This window comes from Pyricularia oryzae, chromosome 7, assembly GCF_000002495.2.
Source record: "Pyricularia oryzae 70-15 chromosome 7, whole genome shotgun sequence".
Classification (NCBI taxonomy): domain Eukaryota; kingdom Fungi; phylum Ascomycota; class Sordariomycetes; order Magnaporthales; family Pyriculariaceae; genus Pyricularia; species Pyricularia oryzae.
In genome coordinates, this window is record NC_017854.1 from 1,113,001 (window position 1) to 1,132,640 (window position 19,640).

A 19,640-nucleotide genomic window follows, 5' to 3' on the forward strand; every position below is an offset into this window, starting at 1 on the left:
AGGCTTTGCCAACCGGGGGGTTTTTTTTTTGTCTTCTTCATTTCCCTAGGCCATTGCGTACCTAGACCGAGGGGCATTTTCAACTTCCTTGATATTAGGACGCGACCTTGGTCGCCTTCTCACAGTACACCGCAAATTGCGCCCAATTGTTAGCAACTCCAAATTCAAAATCCGCAACTGCGTCGGTTCTCTTCACTCGAGTTCTAGTTTCTGCCCAGGATCTGCACCCCAGGAGAAACCAGAGGCTTCATTGCAGTCTTGCGCGTGCTCGCGCATGGAGAAGCAAAATCTAGGTGCCTTGGTTTGGACCTAGTACGCATTATGTGCTGCGCAACAAACCAAGCTCCTACATCGGTCCAATACCAATCCGACAATTTGACGTCTCTTTTTTCTCTTCTTTCTCTAATTGTCCAATGCCAGCAGGGAAGTGATTCCGTTGGCTGTGTGACCACCACACAAAGTCACCCAGCCCAATTTCTTTTTAGTATTTGCGGTTCAGCCACTCAAAGCCATCAGCGTCTTCCGTTTCGTTCCGATGCGGCTCTGCTTTGTTTTTCTCATCGGAGCACAAGCGCCTTGGGTCTTCCCCAATAACGTCTCGGAGGCTTGCCAATCCGCGCAGACTAATTAACATGCTCTTTTCCGGGCCTAAGCCCGCCAAGTAGATAAATCAAGGTAGACAAACTGCATGTGTACCTTATGGTAAAAGAAAAATACTTTATTTCCAACAGAGATCTAACGTTCTGCAACACACTTTCTAAGTCTAGTCTAGTACATTGACAAAGCCGCGCCCTAGCAAGAGCATGGTGAGGCAAAACCTCTTGTTGATGTGCCACAAGCAAAAAAACGAGTAAAGCCAGCAGGACTCCAAATCGTATACGCTCAGCCCTGCTACCCATCATACAGAATAAAAAGAAACATTCCCGTTTTGAGGGTGAAAGCCCTCGGTCGTTAGGTTTGTGTCGTGTGCCGTGTATCGGTGAACCTCCTAGGCGATTAGGACTTGGGCTGCTTGAAGCTATCATAAGTGCAGTTTTCGCAGCGTTGGTAGCCACAGTCGTGGTATGGGCAATAATCATCGATGTCCACGTTCAGAGGACCTCTGTTGCAATGACACTAATTTTTTTCAGGGGCTGTTAATATCTTGCTGTCTACATTGATATGAATGCTGTCAAAGAGGTACCATGGCGAGGTAGACAGAAGCGCAAATCGCAGGCGATGGAGTGGTAAAAGCATAAGAAAAGCGGGTTTGGAGGGCAACACATACACAATACCACACGTGGGTCGTCTTGGTCTTATTCTTCTTGTCCTTGCCCTCCTTAGAGGAAGAGCCATGAGAACGGTGCCTGTGAGATCCGGAAGGAGCTCCTGAGCCCATTTTTGAAGAGATTGGAGAGGCGGTTTTGTGATTGTGAGGTAAGGATCAATTTATAGCGTCTGAAAAGGACTTTGTAGATGAACCGGATTATATAAGGAACATTTGTCTTGAAAGATGCTTCATACCTACATTCCTGGAAGGAGATGGCATGGCTTGTCTAATTTATAATCCTCAGGTTGTCCGCATCGAATTGAGGCATCAGCAAAGGCGAACTCAAAGTCATGAACGCCCAATTCGCGCCCTAGAGCATTATTCGCTGTAACGGGCGTGGCTTTTGCAATGGGATAAGTCCCTTGCGAAGGGAGACTGACTGTTTACGCTCCACATTGTGATTCCGTATCCATCGATTTTGCGCTTGTGAGCATAGGAAACAAATGCGGAAGAAGCCAATGTCCCAATAGCAAGGCAGAGGGCCCTCTAGGGAAATTGGCCCTGACGTAGTTGAATATCAACATCGGGGGGGGGGGGGGGGCGCAGATGGTCATATGATCCGTTGTACTGCGGGTGAAGCGCAGGAGCTACTGAATGGCGGTCAATCTCAAAGACGCGGAAGGTTTGCTCAAAGGCGATGCAACAGTCCATGGCAGCCAAGGGGCTCCTTGGGTCGGGCGGATGCCTTGGTGAGCCCGAACTTTGAGGTAGATGAAGTCGGACTGGCCTGTTAACGACAACAATAGACAAATGACCAAGTTTGTTTGTACGCCCAAGACAAGCCCGCCAGTCATGGCAGTCATCGGGTTTGTGGCGGTGGCGGTGACATGCGCAGTGAATGCCTTCTTTTTGCTGATCCAGAAAACATGATTGATTTCTTTGTGGTCTTTTGCGCAAAGCGGAAATTGTCCAATCTGCGAATACGCCCTTGCGGCATACCACCCCGAGTTATGGGAGTGACTGGGTACTCTAAACTGACTCGATTCCAGCCTGAAGAGATGTGAAATGAGTGCACAATCCTCTCCTATCAAGTAGCTTGTAACTGGAGGAGATGCCCGGAGTCGATCTTTTCCGCACTTGAAGAAAAGACTTCATCAGTAACGTAACATGCCTCTCTGCCTAACCCAGCCAATGACCTGGGTTCAGTGTGTCCTGGCTCAATTTTGTCAGCTTTTTGATCGCCTGGCCTAGCAATTCATTATGGCTGAGTGGGGGAAATCTGCCTAGCGTGGTAAGGCTCCCAGAGTAGACAAATGCAACGCGGGAGCTAAATGCATGTTGCAAAAGACCAGTAAATACTCCAATGGGACAAAAAGAGAAAAACAGATAGAGAAAAAAAAGGAGTCAAAACATCATCGATGCACACAGATCTAGAATGTAGAACTCCTTGCGGTATCCGGCCAATGGTGCCAGATTCGGGCTTGTTCGGCCAAGGCCGGCATGCCGCCACCGGACCAGCAGCCGGAACAGCAGGTACATGCACGGATCCGGAAGGCACTTTGTGTTACATGCGCCCAACGCTTGCTGGCGCATAATCTGATTCACTGCCTTGGATATGGCGAATGATGTTTTGCATCACAACCAACAGACTTCTATTTGGTTTTGTATGATAATTGGGGACGAGACCAGGCACAGAACTGATGCAAGCGAAAATCTCTGTCAGTGATGTTGACATCATTAGCATAGTTCCCTTTGTTGACGAGAATTGATCGAGGGGACACCGGAACTGACCTCGACATGGGCTAAACTCCAAATTCATCGGGGGCTTGATGGGGAACTTTTTAGTAGAAGTCCAGGCGGGCGTCTTGGAGAAGTCCCAATTCAATGGGTCAGCGCCGGGAAGATGCAGTATGCGATCCACTTGAACATATAGTAGATGAGGCTCTGCAAACGACACACTCGAGGACAAAGTGTAGAAGATAAAGGGTGTCTAACTGACAGGGATGCGATCACTTTCACAGGCTCACAAAAGTGCATTTTGGCAGGCCAAAATACCTTTGCGGCAATTATAAAAGTTGCATAAGATGCCTGCCTAGTGGCTAGGTAGGTAAGTTGGGTGGGTGATCTGGTTATTCACATCACACATCAGCCTTCTCATGGTGCATAGGTGCAGAAGTTGCCTATTCACCGGGCGTTCTCAAAGAAGAGATCAAGGAGGGGGAAACAGCTTTCTCATTCACACCACTGTGCAGCTTTATCAACACATGGTAGTCATTGATCCGGTGCAGAAGCATCTCGAGGCACACTCGTGCCTTTTTTTTTTTTTGTTGGCGTCCTGAGATATTACAATGGCGCTTGCGGCGTTTGGCTGCCCGTATTTATTTCATTTATCGGTGCCACAGCAACGGGGCAGAAATGCTTTTGATATCCGCGAATGGAATGACATGGATGGAGCTCTACACTTTCTAAACAAGGTAGCAACATGGGGTCACAAACCGAAGCGTCTGTGCGGCAGAATTAGAGCTACACCGGGCGGTCAGGAAGCGAAGTGCCTTAAGTGCCTGCCGTAAAAGCCCTGATTGACTGCCATCCTCGAGGTGAAATGAAGAATCGCTGAATTTAGTTCTAAACGAGTTGCTTTGCTCCTCCCCAAAGCTCCTGCCCGCCTTGGTAATTCAAATCTTGTCGGCGGCAGGGTATTGTGCTGCACGAGTCATTCTATGGTGGTCCGTGACACCCTGGTCAGCCGAGCCAGAAAAGGGTCGGTGACGAGACCCCGAACAATGACATGGAAAGTCGCTAACAGACCGGAAGTGCGTCATAGGCATTTCAAGGCCCATTTCTATGATCCCACCTTTCAAAAATTTGATGTCTTTATGACGGCCTCTCCCATTTCAACCCGCATGCGGCCCGTATTCCAGTTGCTATTCTGCGTATTAAAAGAGTGAGTCGCTTCAGATCCGACGGTTCCTAACTTCAACTCTTTTAACATCAGAACTTCCAAGGCCTAGTCAACATCTAGCACTGTACTACGCAAGCCACATTCCAAACACCGACGGCCCCTGTCATCTTCCTAGACAGAAGCATATATCTAGTTGGGCCAAGACGTCACCGCCCCTAGAGCTATATCGGCGCATCTGAACTTCTCTACATCACAAATAAACACAGTTGGACGGGGTACCAACAAACCTCAATCTCAGTCGTAATTCTACTACCACTACCACCACTACCAAAGGTGCGATTATTTTCGTCCGAACGCGCCCTGTCAACTGTCATCGGCCAAACTCGTGGATCACAGGGGTCTTCCCAGCAGGCGCATTACCGCAGTTGGCATTCCCAATTGTCGCAAAAAAAAAAAAAAAAAAAAAATCGATCGCAATCCAATATCGTCACACGCGCCGCCCTGCACTCCAGCAACCATGAATCCTCTTCACAATGGGAAGGGCTACATCGCCTTCACGGTCCTGCACTTTCTCGCTTTCGCAATGGCGTTGACAGTCTGTGGGCTCTACGGCGTTGACCTGACGCGAGCTCGCGAATCGGGCGTCGCTGCCGATCCGAAGTGGGTGTTTGCCGAGGTCGTCGCTGGCATCTCAGTCTTCACGACCCTGGTCTACTTGATCCCGTTCGTTTTGCGATTTGCCGGGGTGCCGATCTGGAACCTGATCCTCTTCATTCTCTGGATAGCAGTCTTTGGAGTGTTCGGAAGCATGTACATCAAGGAGGACCCCGAAGGAAACCAAGCCATTCAGCGCATGAAGAATGCTGTCTGGGTTGATCTTGCCAACGCCCTGCTGTGGCTCATAATCGCGATCTTTAGCGGAGTCTATTGGTGGGGCCACCGGGAGCGCCGCTCCCGCTTTACAGGCCGGGCCAGGGTTTAGGTGCCGACTGGACGCTATCCAACCTTTGCTCTGTCTGATGGGATATCTCACGGGATTCTCGACCCAGCGAGAGATCGGGAGTGGGAAGACGTTGAACGTGGATCGAAGAGCAGTCACGGGTTATGGGGTGGTCCCAAAACCAACCAATCCGGTCAGGAAATGGGTTGCTACCACAAAGAATCGGAGCAAGATGCGCCTCAGCCTGGTCCGAGAGGGGAGCAGTAGTTGTGCGCTCCGGGCAAGATGGACAATCCGGTAAAGATGGACAACAGACCTGACGAGTCACAACCCAAACCTGGAGGGCAGACACAGACACCAACAATTCTCGTTACTTTCGATGCGTTTCCCATTCTCAAGACCTTGTTTTTCATGTCTCCCCTCTCAAACCCTACGGTGGCGACGGTGCTGAACCTTCTTACTTCTCAGGTGTCCTCTGAATGATTGTATTGGGGAATGTTTGTGCGAGGATTCTTTTATTATGACGTGCGCTTCCAAGAATACCCCTCCGTTCCTACACTTTTGATTTCTATTTCTAGATACCACATACTGTACTGTGTTCTTTTCCAGGTCAATCACGATTGATAGGCATTAATTATGATAATTATATCTTAAGACGCATTGAGATCAAAATAATTTCAATTCTTTCCCCTGGGTTACAACTTTGTTGACCGAAGGTGAGGGCACCCAGACTTACCGGACGGCCTTGCTTCAACATAACCACTGATACACTGACAAGTAAAGGTGGCTCTCAGGCAGCAAGGTTTGACAGCCATTTACATCTGAAACTTGCTATCCAAGCTTGGCACTGTACGCTACTGTAAGTTAACGAGTCTTGCTGTGCTTTAAACTTGAGTTAAGTGGTATGAATAGAGCGATCGGCATGTGTATTAGTGCCTAAACCCTGAGCTGCCCAAACACGATTGCGAGCAACAAAACATGCTACGGCCAAGGCCAGCAAGACCGGAGTGCAACTTTAGCCAGGACGTAAAGCAATCATGTAAACTGAGCTACTCAGTATTGATCGATCTACCATTATCCGACCTGTCTTGTCACTGTTGATCGTCGGTGCTGAAATACGGTCGCGAATCTCTTTCAGATACCCACTGTCGATCTCACCTTAATGGCGAAACCTCTCAAGTTGCCCCCATTTCAACCAAATACCCACCTTGTACCTTGTGGCTTCAAATGTGTGTTATCCTACTGTCGCAACGCCGCTCTTGCTGCATACTTTGGCACTAGCCATGTTGTGTTGGCATTGGTCTGACGTCATGGTCCCAGGGCAAGGCTTCCCTTCCCCCGACTAAGGCGCAAGTGTACTTTGTAAATTCGGACAAACTACCTCACGGGTTTTACTCCCCCCGGATTAGATGCTCCAGCCTTTGGGAAACTTACAGACTGAATATTCCATAGATCTGCAGGGGACCAAATGGACATCTCAAGATAGAGTTTCGGCTTGCCTGGTCGAATTCCAACATTCAAGCCTTTGTTTTTTCAACAAAGTTCCAATCACAGTGAAACAGTGCGGATATTGAGCCCGTGGCAACTCTTGGTTATCTACGCGAGACAGTGTATTATACAGTGCATGCTACTCTACCCTGCTGCTTTGCTCTTGTGGTTTTCCCGCACCAACCACCATGCTGCTGAAATGTAGCTGCACCCATGTGAGATCGACGGTCAAGTGGATCTTGCATGTTTTAGGGGTCCCACTAGCGTCCATCCACTTCCTCTATAGGAAGTAATCTATGAAGATCTGTGGAGTGGGCTGCCGCCGGCTTCCGAGAGACCCCCGCTTGGAAAAAAGCCCGCGACCGACTTTGGATTCACCGTAAGGGCAACTGCACACAAGGCCTTGTTTATTTGGTAAAATTTGCTGGGTTGATGCCTGAGTGCGTGGGTGGTTGACATGTCACTTTCCCATTTACCCTTTGCTTGGAAAAGCGAAAATGTTGTTTCAATACTATTGAAAGGCATGCATGAGATCGGCCAGGCATATCATCCCTCAAAGTACTCGTCAAATCGAAAGCCTGACAGTTATGGACGAAAATTCGGGGATGGATCGTAGCTCCCTCTGTTTGGGTGAAGTCAAGATACCAGTAGAAAAATCTGTTGTTAAGGACGGAGGCCCCTTCACGGGCATATTTAGGGGCGCCATCGAAGAGGCGAACTAACGCGCGCCAAGATACAAAGGGCCCAAGGGCCGTGATCCTGACTGACCATATCCGCGGGACAAGGATTCGCCACCGACTCTTTGCGACTGCGCCGGGGCGCAAGCCACGGACGGTCTGAATGGATGGACGGCCGTCGCCCTGTCCTTGCGGCTCTACGAGAGGCTCACGCCATGACAGCAGCTTGAAGCCACCAGTTTTTGCAGTGACGCAGAAGAATTTATTTCAGCTTCCGCTGTGTAAAGCAAGCCTCTGTCTTTTTTTTTTTTTTTTTTTTTTTCCTGTCGTGTTCCCAGTCTTGCCAGTATAAAACAGAGAAGAGAATATAATAGAAACACCAAAGAATTTACCGTATGTAAATCATCCCAGGTTCGAAATTGTGGCGGAAGTTTGGGCGTTGAAAGACAGGGCCAAAACTTGCGTCGGAAATAATGCGTGGCGTCTTTCAACCGTCGTTTGTTGATTTTCCTAAAACATCGTCGTGCATACGGCAACACGCAGACGCATATGTATGCACCCAATTAATTATTTCAGACGCGGCCGCGGCATATATCCGTAGTTATTGCGCAGAGTAGTAGTGCTGTGATAGTTCGCCTGTTTCGAATCGTGTATTCTTGTTTTTATTCTATTTTTTCTTTTTATCTTTCTTTTCTGCCGTCTCTCGACGGATCACCCTCCGCATCCTCCACAAACTTTGGAGTAGTGTGTAAACTGTGTCTAGTGGGTACTTATGTGATAATGACGGTAGACCTATACAGTACCAAGACTACCTACCGGTAGAGGAAGATGCATTTATGCCCAATTATTTTCCGTGTTTTTTCTTCTTTCTTTTTTTAACCCCTTCGATTCTTATCGCAAACCTGATAACAAGGAATTTCGGATTGCAACATTGACGCGCGTTCAGAATACAAAGCGGGACCAACAATTAACAAAAAGACTTGAACAGGATTCTTGTCTTTGTCGTATAAAAATTTGGATGGAAATACAGGCTGTATACGGATACGTATTGCCCACATGCATCTACCCAAGAAGAGCTTTTGATTATGTGATTCTTTACTAGATAGGACCTGCTGATAAAGATCAGCACAGCCAAAGGCGTGATGTGTAACGGGCGGTTGGTGGCTGGCTGATTAAAAGAAGGAGGAGGCATTTGCTTTGCTCACAATCACACACGGTGGTGGGAGTCAGTTGTGTCGATCATCAGAAAAGGGTGGGTACACACCACCTCTCCTCCTTTTTTTGATGTTTAGCGCTGTTTGTCTGCCTGAAACCCTGCCGATATTTGAGACTTGTTGAACCCTGAGAGCGTAATTCTCCATGCAATTTGCTCGAGAATGCATTTCTCCAGTTATTTGATTTTATCTGTACGACGCTTAATCCGTTTCGTTTCTTGCTCAGTTACAGTAGCAGGCTGTCGCTACTGCACTCGGTTGGACATGGGTTGCTTGTCCCCTTTGTGCCAAGGACCGGTGTCTTTGACGTCCATGTCAGCTCCTCCCCTTGTTCGATATTTCCTTCCCGTACTTCCGTAGGGCCCAGAGAGACCCTGAACCAAACGAGAAAAACCTAACTGCTGAGGTGCGTTCGCGGCCAAAGAGTACGTGTGTTTTGGTTGGTTCAGTCATCCAAGCAAATGATGGTAGATGCAGCTTCTTGCCCAGGTGCAATGGGATCCCTGATTTATTACCAACCTACATGACCTATTTCAGAAAACCTTTTTTTTTGGTCCTTTGGTTTTCTTCCTTCATACACTTACAGTATTGCAAGCCTGATGCCCAAGCCTCCATCCATCCTTCTTGCACCTTTTTTCCCTTGGTAACCTGACGTGGTCATTGATGCGGAACATCATCGGATTTCACCACTTGGCGCACGAACCCTTGCACAATACTGCAGAGAAACGAATTTGGAAGGTAGAACAGCTGCCTAGCGGCGGAGAATTCGTGACTACCTGCCAGACCTAGGTACCGTACCTTACCTTAGCGATTCAACTTCAGCGTGACACGAACGACAAGACAACCTAAAGGTCAGTCACATCAACGGGATAACACGATATTTGATTTTGATGCCTTTCAAGGCTGATCCCCCGTCCTTTCATTTCATCTCGGGCAATCAAACCTCTCCACACTCAAGAAAGCAAGCAAAACACCTCGGACACTTTCCCCAGAACCACTCACCGTACTCCTTTGACAGCTGAGAGTGGAAGAGCCCCCGCTACAAGGCCCACCAACTTCTTGACGGCTCCACTAGATTTCCGTGATTTTATTCTATCCCCAGCATGGAGACGTTGTTGTTGTGATAGCCCGCCAAACACACAATCGTGGAAGGCGCATATTGGACTCTTGATCCACAAACAAAATAAAGCTGCATGGGGTTTTCTCGCTTTTTGTCATTGCAACTTTTCCCTCATTTTCGTTCTTTTTCTTCTTCTTCCTTTTTTTTTTCTTTTACTTTGCTCCCGAAACGAGGACATCGGAAAACATCATTCATTCTCCAACGGTTAAACATTTCATTGACTTGAACACCAGCCACTACGAAGAAACCTCGCGCGAGAAGCAGATAAACTTGGAAGGCACTCAGTTTCGCCAAATAAAATTCTGTTCACCATCTTCAAAGAGAACCTCCCACTTGGACGGTTGACAGCGCAGACGGCACCATTGAGATTGCTACCACCCTGTTTGGTACCCAACAGGCAGAAAACGACCTGAGTCAGTGGTTTCCAGCCGCAACTTCTAGCTGAACCAAGATACCACCACGACAACCCCAAGATACTACGCACACCCGGCCGTGGTAGCTCCTTTGACAAACCTACCAACCTTCTTGCGGCGGCTTGGGCATTCAAGCTGCCTCAGTATCCATTTTGCGCTTAGCCATCGATATTTCTCGAGGGGAGAGATTTTGAGGACAGCATCAACAGCGTGCAGTTTGGCAGCAAGTTCCATCATGTCGAGCTTCATCCCCTCGTCGTTTCGGCCGTCGCCAGGCTCGGGCACACTTCGCCACGGAAGATTCGATCGCTACCATATGGACGACAAGGGCAAATCAGCCAGATCATCGCCGCATCGTAACGGTCACTACCAAGATCACGAAGATGATGACGAGCAGTTTGTCATGTCTGCTGCAGGCACACCAATCAAAGAGGAAACGCCCAAGCTAAACGCCTGTCGACAAAGTAATCTGGCTAGCTCGTGGGCAAGCTTCGAATCTAAAGATTCTGGAGACTCGAAGACAAATTCTGGTATGTTGAGAAATTTCGACTCTTGCAGTCCTTCTCTCTCCTACAGTCTATCGATCATGAAAATGTAACGATGCGGCATCTGCTACCGGTCTCAGTCGTGTGTTGGCTGCTTGGTTTTTCTTTTTCTTTGGTTGTTTTCTTTTTTTGGTTTGCGTCCCCAAGCATCCAAACACAGCCCGGGCATCCCTGCCACAAGTCCCCCTCCAACCCAGCCAAAGGGTGGCGTGCGGGCCCGACGATCGCGGGGTAGTTACCCGCCGCGTACAGCACCGTGCGGTCAAACAGGGCACATCCCCAGCACCTCTCGGGCCCCCAATGGCCGCCTGAGAAAGGGTCCACTACCCATGGCGCCATGTCTCATGGTTTCCTAGCGGTGACTTCGTCATCACACAGGAGCTTTGCATATGGCACACTAGGGTTGAACAAGTCGTCAAAGAGAGACCCTGACAGCATTGGCGGCATGCCTAGTGGCCAAAACTCATGGAGATTCCTCATGGCCACCGGACAACACCATTACCGTTGCACCCCAGGATTAAGAACATGCGTGGTCGCCGAGTGCACTTGTCTCTACGACATGCGTCCGCTTATCGCGCTAAAAACAATCTTTTGAGCTACTGCGTCATCCTTTGCTTCTAGAAAGTCATTAATTCGCCTACCGGCTTTGACAAACCGTCTTGGCATTGTTTCCCCCATCCACCTATATGTTTGGAAACCGCCTAGAAGTTGTCTATTTCTCGAAGCTGACATTTTACTTCCGCCGCCTTTGATAAGATGAACTGCAGGGAACCGCCTCAGAGATGACAATCGGAAAATCAGACGCGGATATGGAACGCAGTCACCCGATTGCTATCGAGATGCCGACGAAGCGGATGGTCGGGAAGCAGCAGGCGCCAACTCCGACGGCGCCGTTATCAGCACGGGGAGATTTGCCAGGGTGAGTTGCGATGACGAACAATAACCGGCATGCATGCATCATCGTACCATGATCATGTCTAGACGCTATCAAGCGCAGGCGCTGCACTGCCTACGGTACAAGGAAGCTAACTTTCATCACAGGGGCTACTTTCCTGAACATGAGGATCGGAAGCGTGTTCATCGTACCCACCCTTTTCATGCAGATATCAAGGAAGCCCGGAAGAAATCGATTGCCAGAGCTGGGGTGGACTGCAGCCCAGAGATTGGAGATAACCTACAGAGGCACGGCAATTCATCCAACTCCTTATCCTCATCGGTAACTGCCGGACTGGCTTCTCAAGCTGGCGGGTCCGGAAGCTCCGGTCTCATCAGTGTCATGGCGGCAAAGAGTCATTCTTCGTCGTTCGATACCTCTAGCTCCCCATCGATTTCCGCGTACAACCCTACTGGTGCCGACGACAACCTGCTGCCGATGGGCAAATATTATCCAACAAACTGGGAGGCCCGCAAGAAAGCGAAACGGGCGAAGCAAGCATCATCAAAGGAGCAACCACATCATGGAGGAGCATCTCCCGACGGTTACTTTCCCAAGCAGCATAGCCCTTCGATGTCACCTAGCGTCGCATCTCCCTCATCATCGGTCATGTCAAAACCCGAGAACCCCGCAGTAACGCGGGCGAAAGCACCTCAGCTAAAAGGCCACAGCCGGTCTGACTCCGAAGCCAGGCGCCGTCTGCAGCAATACCAGCGCGATATGATCACACAGACCAGCCTAGGCGCTCACAGGGTACTCGGCACTCAGATCCAACAGCTTGGTGCAGATGAAGTTTTGCAGGCGCTTAATCAGCTCCCGGCTCTTCATAACCTGCACCTACCTCCCAGGTCTCGCGGGGATGTCTCATCGGGAACATCACAGCTGCCCGCCAGCGCACTTGCGGGGAGCTATCTTACGGCTGTTCAGTATAATATCATGTCCAAGCCGGCCTCGCCTCGCTTACAACCTCTTGGAAGCCCTGGTGGTCCCGTGACACCCATGGATCTTAGTTCAGCCTCCGATGATAAGAGCTTGGGGGCGACAGGAAGACCAAGGATGCCGGCCACCATCAACACAGCACCAGCTCGCGATCGACGACATATAAGTCAAGGATCCTTTCCTTTTGGACAAGTGGATTCATAAACCCAACTATTTTGATATCGACACACGGTTGGAGAAGGCACATGAAGCAATGCATGCATATTGGTCATAGAGGAGTTCTTTCGTTTTCCTGCACATATTTCAGTCAGTCTTGGTCTTTGAGAATGGACACAGCCCCTTGTATCTTGATACCCCACTTGAATTTACCATGGTACTCCTTTGTAGAGTTTATTTGCACTATGCCTTGACTTTCTTATTTTACACTATGATCTTAGATACCCTCACTCCACTCATTTGTCTGAGTATTTGGATCAACACACAAGACCGAGCTCACTTGGCACATCGGACACCCTCCCCTCATTTCTCAACCTCAAGTGTGCATGATAGACAGAACATAGGGGCCTTTGGGAGTACATGACGTTGAATGAATGAGAAACATGATACCGGATGATAGACGAAGAATACGATAGACTAGAGAAATGGAACCTACTCCGCTTCAGAGACCGAAAGCCACTCGAGTCGGCACAGGCAACATACTACGTCGACAGCCCTGGGTGACTTCGATACCTTGTATCGGCAGGTGTGGGAGTGACACTGGTGGTGACTACTGAGCTTGCCCTAAATCTCAGGTTACCCATGGTATACATAAAAGAGTCAAATTTGCATATAGCCCATTATGAATGGGGATTATTCTATGTATGTACGCTTAAAAATAGTTTTTTTTCGCTCCGTTTCCACTTAAGGTTTCAACATCGCTCTGATTTCTTTTTGCATTTGATTTTCGACTTTCCATCAAGCAGGCTGGCAATAATTAGCAGGGAAGCTACCCTTTCGGCCACCAACTTCGCCCTCCCACCAATCATCAGCCGTCTGGGTCTTCTTGATGATTCTGATCCTGTCGCCTGCCTGGAATGACAAATCGCCCTTGCCCTGTCCCGGGAACGCAAACATGGCGACCACAAACTCGTCCGGCGGTTTTGCGGCCGGGATGCGCGGTTTCGGCGGCGGAGGTGGTGGGGGCTTCTTCTTGGCCGCGATGGAAGCGGCGCTGATGCTGGATGATGATGGTTGGCGATGGGGTTGCGGGTGGCCGTGACCGCCGGGCGTGCTGGCGGGCGAGTGCTGGGGCCGGTCGTGGCCGAAATAATCAAGCGGGCCCTGCGTTCTTGGACGAACGACAAGTGGTGCTGAAGACGGCTCACCGAGTGCCGTTGCAGTCGTAAAGTCTGTAGCGCGGAGGTGGGCGCCGCCGAGACCCGGGCGAGGGGTAGGCTGGGATGGCGGCGCGGGCGCGGGCGCCGAAGACATGCGCTGGAGCCGGCCCTTGGGATCGTTGCCGGGTATGAGGCCGGTCGAGGTGCGGCGTAGAGCGTCCGGCTGGGGCGGGGCGACCACGCGGCGGGCTCCAGGCTGCTCGGGCTGTTCTGCGGGTAGGCGCATCGACATGTGGATGGCCTTGCCACGCGAGACGCAACCGATCTGTTCCATCTCGGCTTGAACTGGCTTGAAATCGGCGGTCCAGTCGGCGACGACCTGCTCCATGGGTGGCGGAGGCGAAGGGAAGCCAACCTCCTCACAGTAACCGTTCAAGAAGGTGTAGTAAAGCCCGAGAAGCTTGTTTTGTATAAGAACGTGACACCCGAGCAGGGGCGGAACCATGCTAAACGCGGCGTTGACTATGTGCGGCAGCGTCTCCCGCAAGTGTCCGTCCGCAATATGGAATTCCTACGCAGTTCCAGAGTTAGTATAAATGCCGTTACTGCTCGGTTTAATCCCTTGCTGATGCTCCTAACCATCCGCGATTCGACGCACCTCTGCCATGTTGTTCATGTCTTCTTGCGCCTTGGCCAACTGATTTTCTTCTTTTGGCGTCTTGCCTGACTTTCTCGCCAGCTTGTTCACCTTGTCCTGCTGCTTCTCGTAGTCAAGGCGCTTGTTCTCTCGCTTTTTGATGGTCTTTCGAATAGGCTGTATGCAGTCCCTGGCATCGGTGGCCGGCTTTATGACGCGAGGTTCTATCTGGCCAATCTCCTCCATCAGCTCGTCCTTGAGCTCGCGGTAAACCTCGCACAGCCTCAAGGTGCGCTGCAGTTGAGACTCAGGCGTCGGTGTCATCTCCTTCCCGTGGCCATCGGTCGCGCCAACAATCGGGTCGTACAGGCCTTCATATTCAGTAGCTATCCCGAGCTGTGATGTTACGAGGGAGATCCAGGCCTCTCTCCAAGATTTTGCGCTGTCGATGAGCTGTGGAAGGGCGAGAATGATGGTTAGCCGAGGTGAGACGACGGAAAAGCAAGATGATCTGTTGCGTGGTGACATCAGCTGGGTGGGAAGCTTGGACAACTTGCCTTAACAAGGACTTTGTCGGCATCCTCAAAGTCGTTCAGCATCAACGAGACTTTGGCATTATCGCCTGGCCCCTTGCCCACCAGTTTGCCCCATGATCTCGACACCGACTGCATCCTGTGGTCGTGGTCGCAATGTGCTTGAACTCCTTGTGTTGCTCTGTACAATTGATCCTCGGCAAGCTAGGTACGCGGGGAGAGTTGGTGTTCAAGACTCGGGACAGGAGGTGCAACGCGCAGTGTGGCGTCAAGCCCAAAGCAAACAGTCGGAGTGTGGGGAACGAGCTGGCTTGGGATTAGAGGATGGCTGGTGGGTGGCTTTTGGGCCTAGACTAGCGAGGGAGGGAGGATTGACGGGTGAAGTCATGCCCAGTCAAAGATGCGCAGCACCAATCTGCCCTTACGTAGGGCCGAGAGAGTGTGAGGGTGCGTGTGGGTGAAGATTGGACTTCTGTATCGACTTGCGTGTCGTGTTCCAATTCACCGGGGTTGGAGGCCAGAATAGCCTGTTTCCAGGATGATGATAGTGGGGCACAGGCAGCCACTGCAGTAGAGGAAGACTGTGCGGGATCCTGGCGCGCGCAGTGTTCGGCACAAGTAACAAGCTTGGTGAATACAACCATGACCGAGATAGATTCGGCCAAGGAAAATGATAAGAAATTACATTACTTGCCTGCCTCGTCAATCATCCCATTCTCTTACTGCGACATAACTGAGAGTTGGCTCCAACCACCAATATTTCCTAATCGAGTAGGGAACTGTGTGGGGATGTGAATAGCTATTGAAACGCAGAGATGAACGCTACTTGGCACTCAGTTGACCGCCAACACCTGTAATAGAAAACGATGACGGCTGTGTACGGCTATTTTTTTTTTTTTTTTTTTTTTTTTTTGCAATAGCCAACAAGCATGTACCCCGCCCTAAGCAATCCATACTTGTCAGACTTCAAGCTGTCCAGTAATTAATATGGAAGCTGTTTTAAGTTATCCGCAACGGCGGACCGACAGTGGCGGGGATGTCCCAGAAGCCCCTTGCTGGTAGCCGAAACAACGCACCAGTAAGGCGAGACAATTGGCCCAACCTTACCTCCACGGCACTGGGGGGTTGGGCGTCTTGGAGAGGAAGGGGAATATGGCGGGGGCTTTCGTACGGGTTTAGCCCAAAGAGGCATTCACGTAATAGTACGTAGGTACCTAGGCACCTAGTGTTGTGGGGAGATGCACGTGACTAGAAATGTGCACCCAGTACACGACCTGCTTGCTCTTCGGCAGGTGTAAGCATGTTGAGTTGCTACCTACCTAAGGTAGCTCATCAGATACCCCACCTAAGTTATCTGTAAACACTCAGACCGGTATCTCTGACCAGAAGTATCAATGTTGCTTAAAGTGCTCGCCCATGACCATGTCGTCGAGTAGAAGAAGCGCTTGTATTCCGACGGGGGCCTTATACATATATGTCCATAGAAGGAAACAACAAATTTCTCCAATTTCTCGCCTGGAGATCCACATTAAAATGCGGTTGACCAATTACAAGGCTTCCGCAACACCCTCCCTGGCAAACGACAAAAATTAATTGTGGGCCAATCTACTTCAGTCGCATTGAGGCGTAAACGCGCGCTGTCAAAGGCTTCAACCAACGCGACTTTGTCTGAAAGCTACATAAAAGGCACATCTTTGTAGATATGAAAGAGTCGCATGCGTTTGATTCTAATATTGGATTTCACCTTGAGATCAACGCATCTTCAAAGGATTTCCGATTAGGTGAACATCACTTGTAATCACAGCCAACAAACATGTCATTGAGATGCTTTCCAGAAAGCCCAAGATGGAATCTGTATATACCATTTCACATGGTGCTTTGGGAGGTGCTGCCTGGAATATGGCCTTATCTTCTGAGCTGAGAGACTCAGAATCATCAGACTCTGAGCCAGAGCGACCAGCGCCACTGCTGCCTGCTTCGAAATATTCATCAAGCGAAGACGAAAAGGGCGACGACGAAGACGAAGATCACGAAGCAGAAGAGGAAGATTCTGAGGAGGGCGACATGTCCGACTCAGATAGCAGCTCTTCTTCCTCCGAGGAGAGCCTGAAGTCGACATCTGGCACAAGCTCTTCCGCGCCCACCAGGAGCAGATCGACGTCCAAAGATGTTGACAGAATACTGGCTGAACAGATGCAGCTCTTGCAGCTGAGCCCAGAGGTAAATGAGATATCTGAGATCAAGACCGTCCCTCTTTTCACGGAGAGTGTTCGCAGGCGCGCGGCAGACTTGGCTCCTTCAAACTCGAGCCCGTTCCCACAGTACGGCCTACTTGGAGGAGTCACTTCCGGCGCCAACGGAGATGAGGCACCGGCAGATCCTCGCGTCTTCTACAACATTGCAGCCCCGTCCAGCGTCTTCATCTGTGGTAGTCAGGGGTCTGGCAAAAGCCACAGTCTGTCATGCTTGCTTGAGAACTGTCTCATTTCATCGCGTGCAAATGTTCTGCCGAGGCCATTGACCGGTGTTGTCTTTCACTACGACACATTCGTCTCTGACAACGGAGGTGAGCCTTGCGAGGCTGCATATTTGGCTTCGAATCGGAATGTCAAAGTTCGGGTCCTGTGTGCACCTACAAACATCAAGACTATCAGGGTAAGCTTGACCCTGTAAACCGAGAGAAAGACCATACGCTCATAGCTTCTCCATACAGAGAGTATATTCTAGGATTCCCAATGTCACCGTTGAGCCTCTTCGCTTGAATGAGAGCGATTTGAACACCAAACGGATGATGTCGCTGATGGCAGTGGACGACACGCAGGGCATCCCACTCTACCTGCATGTCATCCAACGTATCCTGAGAGACCTGCGGCTGGAGCAGCAGCAACAACCTGACAGATCCGATGGGCGCGTTACTCCTTTCCAGTATGCAAAGTTCAAAATGCTTCTTGAGAAGGAGAACATGACGCCGGCCCAGCTCGCACCGCTGAAGCAGCGTCTCGATACCCTCGAGAGCTTCATGGTCGGCAAACAGGTTCATGCGTACAACTCGGCAAACGTGGGCGTTGCTCCTAAGAAGGTCAAGGCCCGCAAGAACGAGCAAGGAACGGATTGGAGCCCAGAGGTATGCCTGCACAGCCTTCTATCGTGATGATATCTTCAACGGGATAAGCAAACCACTGACACTCGCCTAAACACATGAAGCCCGGAAAATTGACGATTGTAGACTTGTCTTGTCCTTGCGTACAGGCACAGACAGCCTGTTCACTCTTTAATATATGCCTCAGCTTGTTCCTGGAGCAAGATACCAAAATCGGACGAGTTGTCGCACTCGACGAGGCGCACAAGTACATGGGCGGCGGCACAGAGGGTGCAGAGTCCCCAGACTCGCGGACTCTGACCGAAAATCTACTGCAGACGATCCGGCTTCAGCGCCACCAAGCCTGTCGAATCTTTATCTCGACTCAGGAACCGACTGTCTCGCCAGCCCTCCTTGATCTTTGCTCTGTGACTATTGTGCACCGCTTCACATCGCCGGCGTGGCTAAAAGTGCTGAAGCAGCACCTGGCAGGCGTCAGCTCGTCATCGTTGATGCTCGAGAAGGCATTTGGAGACGACAATGGTGAGGACAACGGCGAAGGCATCACCGCAATCAAGCTGCGAGGCGGCAACGACTCGGTATCTGCTGACCCGGCAGTGGAGGTATTCTCACGCATCGTCAAGCTGCGCGTTGGCGAGGCGCTCGTGTTTGCTCCCAGCGCCGCCATAGGCGTCAATGTTCACGGCCGTAAGCAGCGGAGTGGGGGCTCTGCTTTCCGCAAGCTGGGTAGTGGTATCCTCAAGATCCGGACACGAGCCCGAGTCACTGCCGATGGGGGTCGGAGTATCATGGCAGACTAGACCTCATCGGCTTGAAAAGTACCGGAAGGACAGAAACTGGACAGCAAATGTAAAGACTTGGACGATAGACAAGATGATAAAGGTAGGGAGGGATGATACAGAACGATACCAGCAGCGTGTGAGGAGGCCAACACGCAACGACATTGAGTTTAGATACCGCTAGCATGTAAGCCACCGGGGTGGTAGCATGAAAAGACTGTAACTCTAATTTGAGCCAATGGTCAACCAGCCCATGGTAATTGCGCCACGTCTTGCGTGCCTCTTGCCCTGATACTGCCAAATTAATTCCCGCAGGCATTTACTCTATAAACCTTTGTCCTTGTCAAAATAGCGTGAGAAAGCTAGTTCGCCGTTTCTACTCGAAAAGCAAATATCAAGATAAATCAACCTCGTTATAGATATCCTCGTCCTGTCTTGTGGCCAACTGCCGCCATTTACACTAATCACAAGGCTCGACTTGAAGCTCTTAAGCCATAGTTTCAAATGTAGGGTAAGTCTTCTATTCGTTACCATGAACCCACACACTGTTCATCTTACCCACAAGTGCCAGCCTGCTCGTCTTTGTCTTTGACAGTGGAATCTGTCAACTACATAGAGTTTGCAGTTCTCGCACTAGTACTAGCGACACTGCAGGGACTGCGGTGGCGCCTACCAGTACAACAGCATTGCTTTGGACGAGTACGTCAGCGTCGAGCGCGGCGCACTGCACATGAAGGACGACCAACGGGCAACTACTGTAGAGGTAACCCGATACCAAACACGTGGCCCCCGCAATCCAACTTGGTATTGAGGTCTTATTCTTTTACGACAAAACTACCTTTGGTAGGTAAGGT

The 19,640-nt window shown here is 50.3% G+C and overlaps 7 protein-coding genes across 7 annotated transcripts; 4 read left to right on the forward strand and 3 right to left on the reverse strand.

Annotated features, from left to right (window-relative positions):
- Window positions 1-716: 716 nt before the first annotated feature.
- On the reverse strand, window positions 717-1,611 carry MGG_17937 (uncharacterized protein). Its single transcript, XM_003720783.1, has 2 exons — window positions 1,268-1,611; window positions 717-1,116 (listed from the first exon to the last, which is right to left on the reverse strand). The coding sequence occupies exons 1-2, from the start codon at window positions 1,376-1,378 to the stop codon at window positions 997-999; spliced, it is 231 nt and encodes a 76-aa protein (XP_003720831.1). The 5' UTR covers window positions 1,379-1,611; the 3' UTR covers window positions 717-996.
- Window positions 1,612-1,844: 233 nt separating this feature from the next.
- MGG_17938 (uncharacterized protein) lies at window positions 1,845-3,286 on the reverse strand (the record flags this gene model as incomplete). The annotated part of the gene is made up of 5 exons (XM_003720784.1): window positions 1,845-2,036; window positions 2,446-2,576; window positions 2,676-2,853; window positions 3,041-3,169; window positions 3,277-3,286. 5 exons carry the CDS (start codon window positions 3,284-3,286, stop codon window positions 1,897-1,899), a joined length of 588 nt encoding a protein of 195 aa, XP_003720832.1. The 3' UTR covers window positions 1,845-1,896.
- Window positions 3,287-4,668: 1,382 nt separating this feature from the next.
- On the forward strand, window positions 4,669-5,133 carry MGG_02893 (uncharacterized protein; the record flags this gene model as incomplete). The annotated part of the gene is made up of 1 exon (XM_003720785.1): window positions 4,669-5,133. The coding sequence occupies one exon, from the start codon at window positions 4,669-4,671 to the stop codon at window positions 5,131-5,133; it is 465 nt and encodes a 154-aa protein (XP_003720833.1).
- Window positions 5,134-5,394: 261 nt separating this feature from the next.
- Window positions 5,395-5,574, forward strand: MGG_17939 (uncharacterized protein; the record flags this gene model as incomplete). Its single annotated transcript, XM_003720786.1, has 1 exon — window positions 5,395-5,574. The coding sequence occupies one exon, from the start codon at window positions 5,395-5,397 to the stop codon at window positions 5,572-5,574; it is 180 nt and encodes a 59-aa protein (XP_003720834.1).
- A 3,729-nt stretch (window positions 5,575-9,303) lies between these two features.
- On the forward strand, window positions 9,304-13,117 carry MGG_02892 (uncharacterized protein). The gene is made up of 3 exons (XM_003720787.1): window positions 9,304-10,533; window positions 11,305-11,467; window positions 11,590-13,117. Exons 1-3 carry the CDS (start codon window positions 10,239-10,241, stop codon window positions 12,623-12,625), a joined length of 1,494 nt encoding a protein of 497 aa, XP_003720835.1. The 5' UTR covers window positions 9,304-10,238; the 3' UTR covers window positions 12,626-13,117.
- Window positions 13,118-13,223: 106 nt separating this feature from the next.
- MGG_02891 (SH3 domain signaling protein) lies at window positions 13,224-15,435 on the reverse strand. The gene is made up of 3 exons (XM_003720788.1): window positions 14,932-15,435; window positions 14,396-14,827; window positions 13,224-14,308 (listed from the first exon to the last, which is right to left on the reverse strand). Exons 1-3 carry the CDS (start codon window positions 15,043-15,045, stop codon window positions 13,376-13,378), a joined length of 1,479 nt encoding a protein of 492 aa, XP_003720836.1. The 5' UTR covers window positions 15,046-15,435; the 3' UTR covers window positions 13,224-13,375.
- Window positions 15,436-16,564: 1,129 nt separating this feature from the next.
- Window positions 16,565-19,219, forward strand: MGG_02890 (uncharacterized protein). The gene is made up of 3 exons (XM_003720789.1): window positions 16,565-17,562; window positions 17,621-18,031; window positions 18,112-19,219. Exons 1-3 carry the CDS (start codon window positions 16,732-16,734, stop codon window positions 18,805-18,807), a joined length of 1,938 nt encoding a protein of 645 aa, XP_003720837.1. The 5' UTR covers window positions 16,565-16,731; the 3' UTR covers window positions 18,808-19,219.
- The last annotated feature ends 421 nt before the right edge of the window (window positions 19,220-19,640 follow it).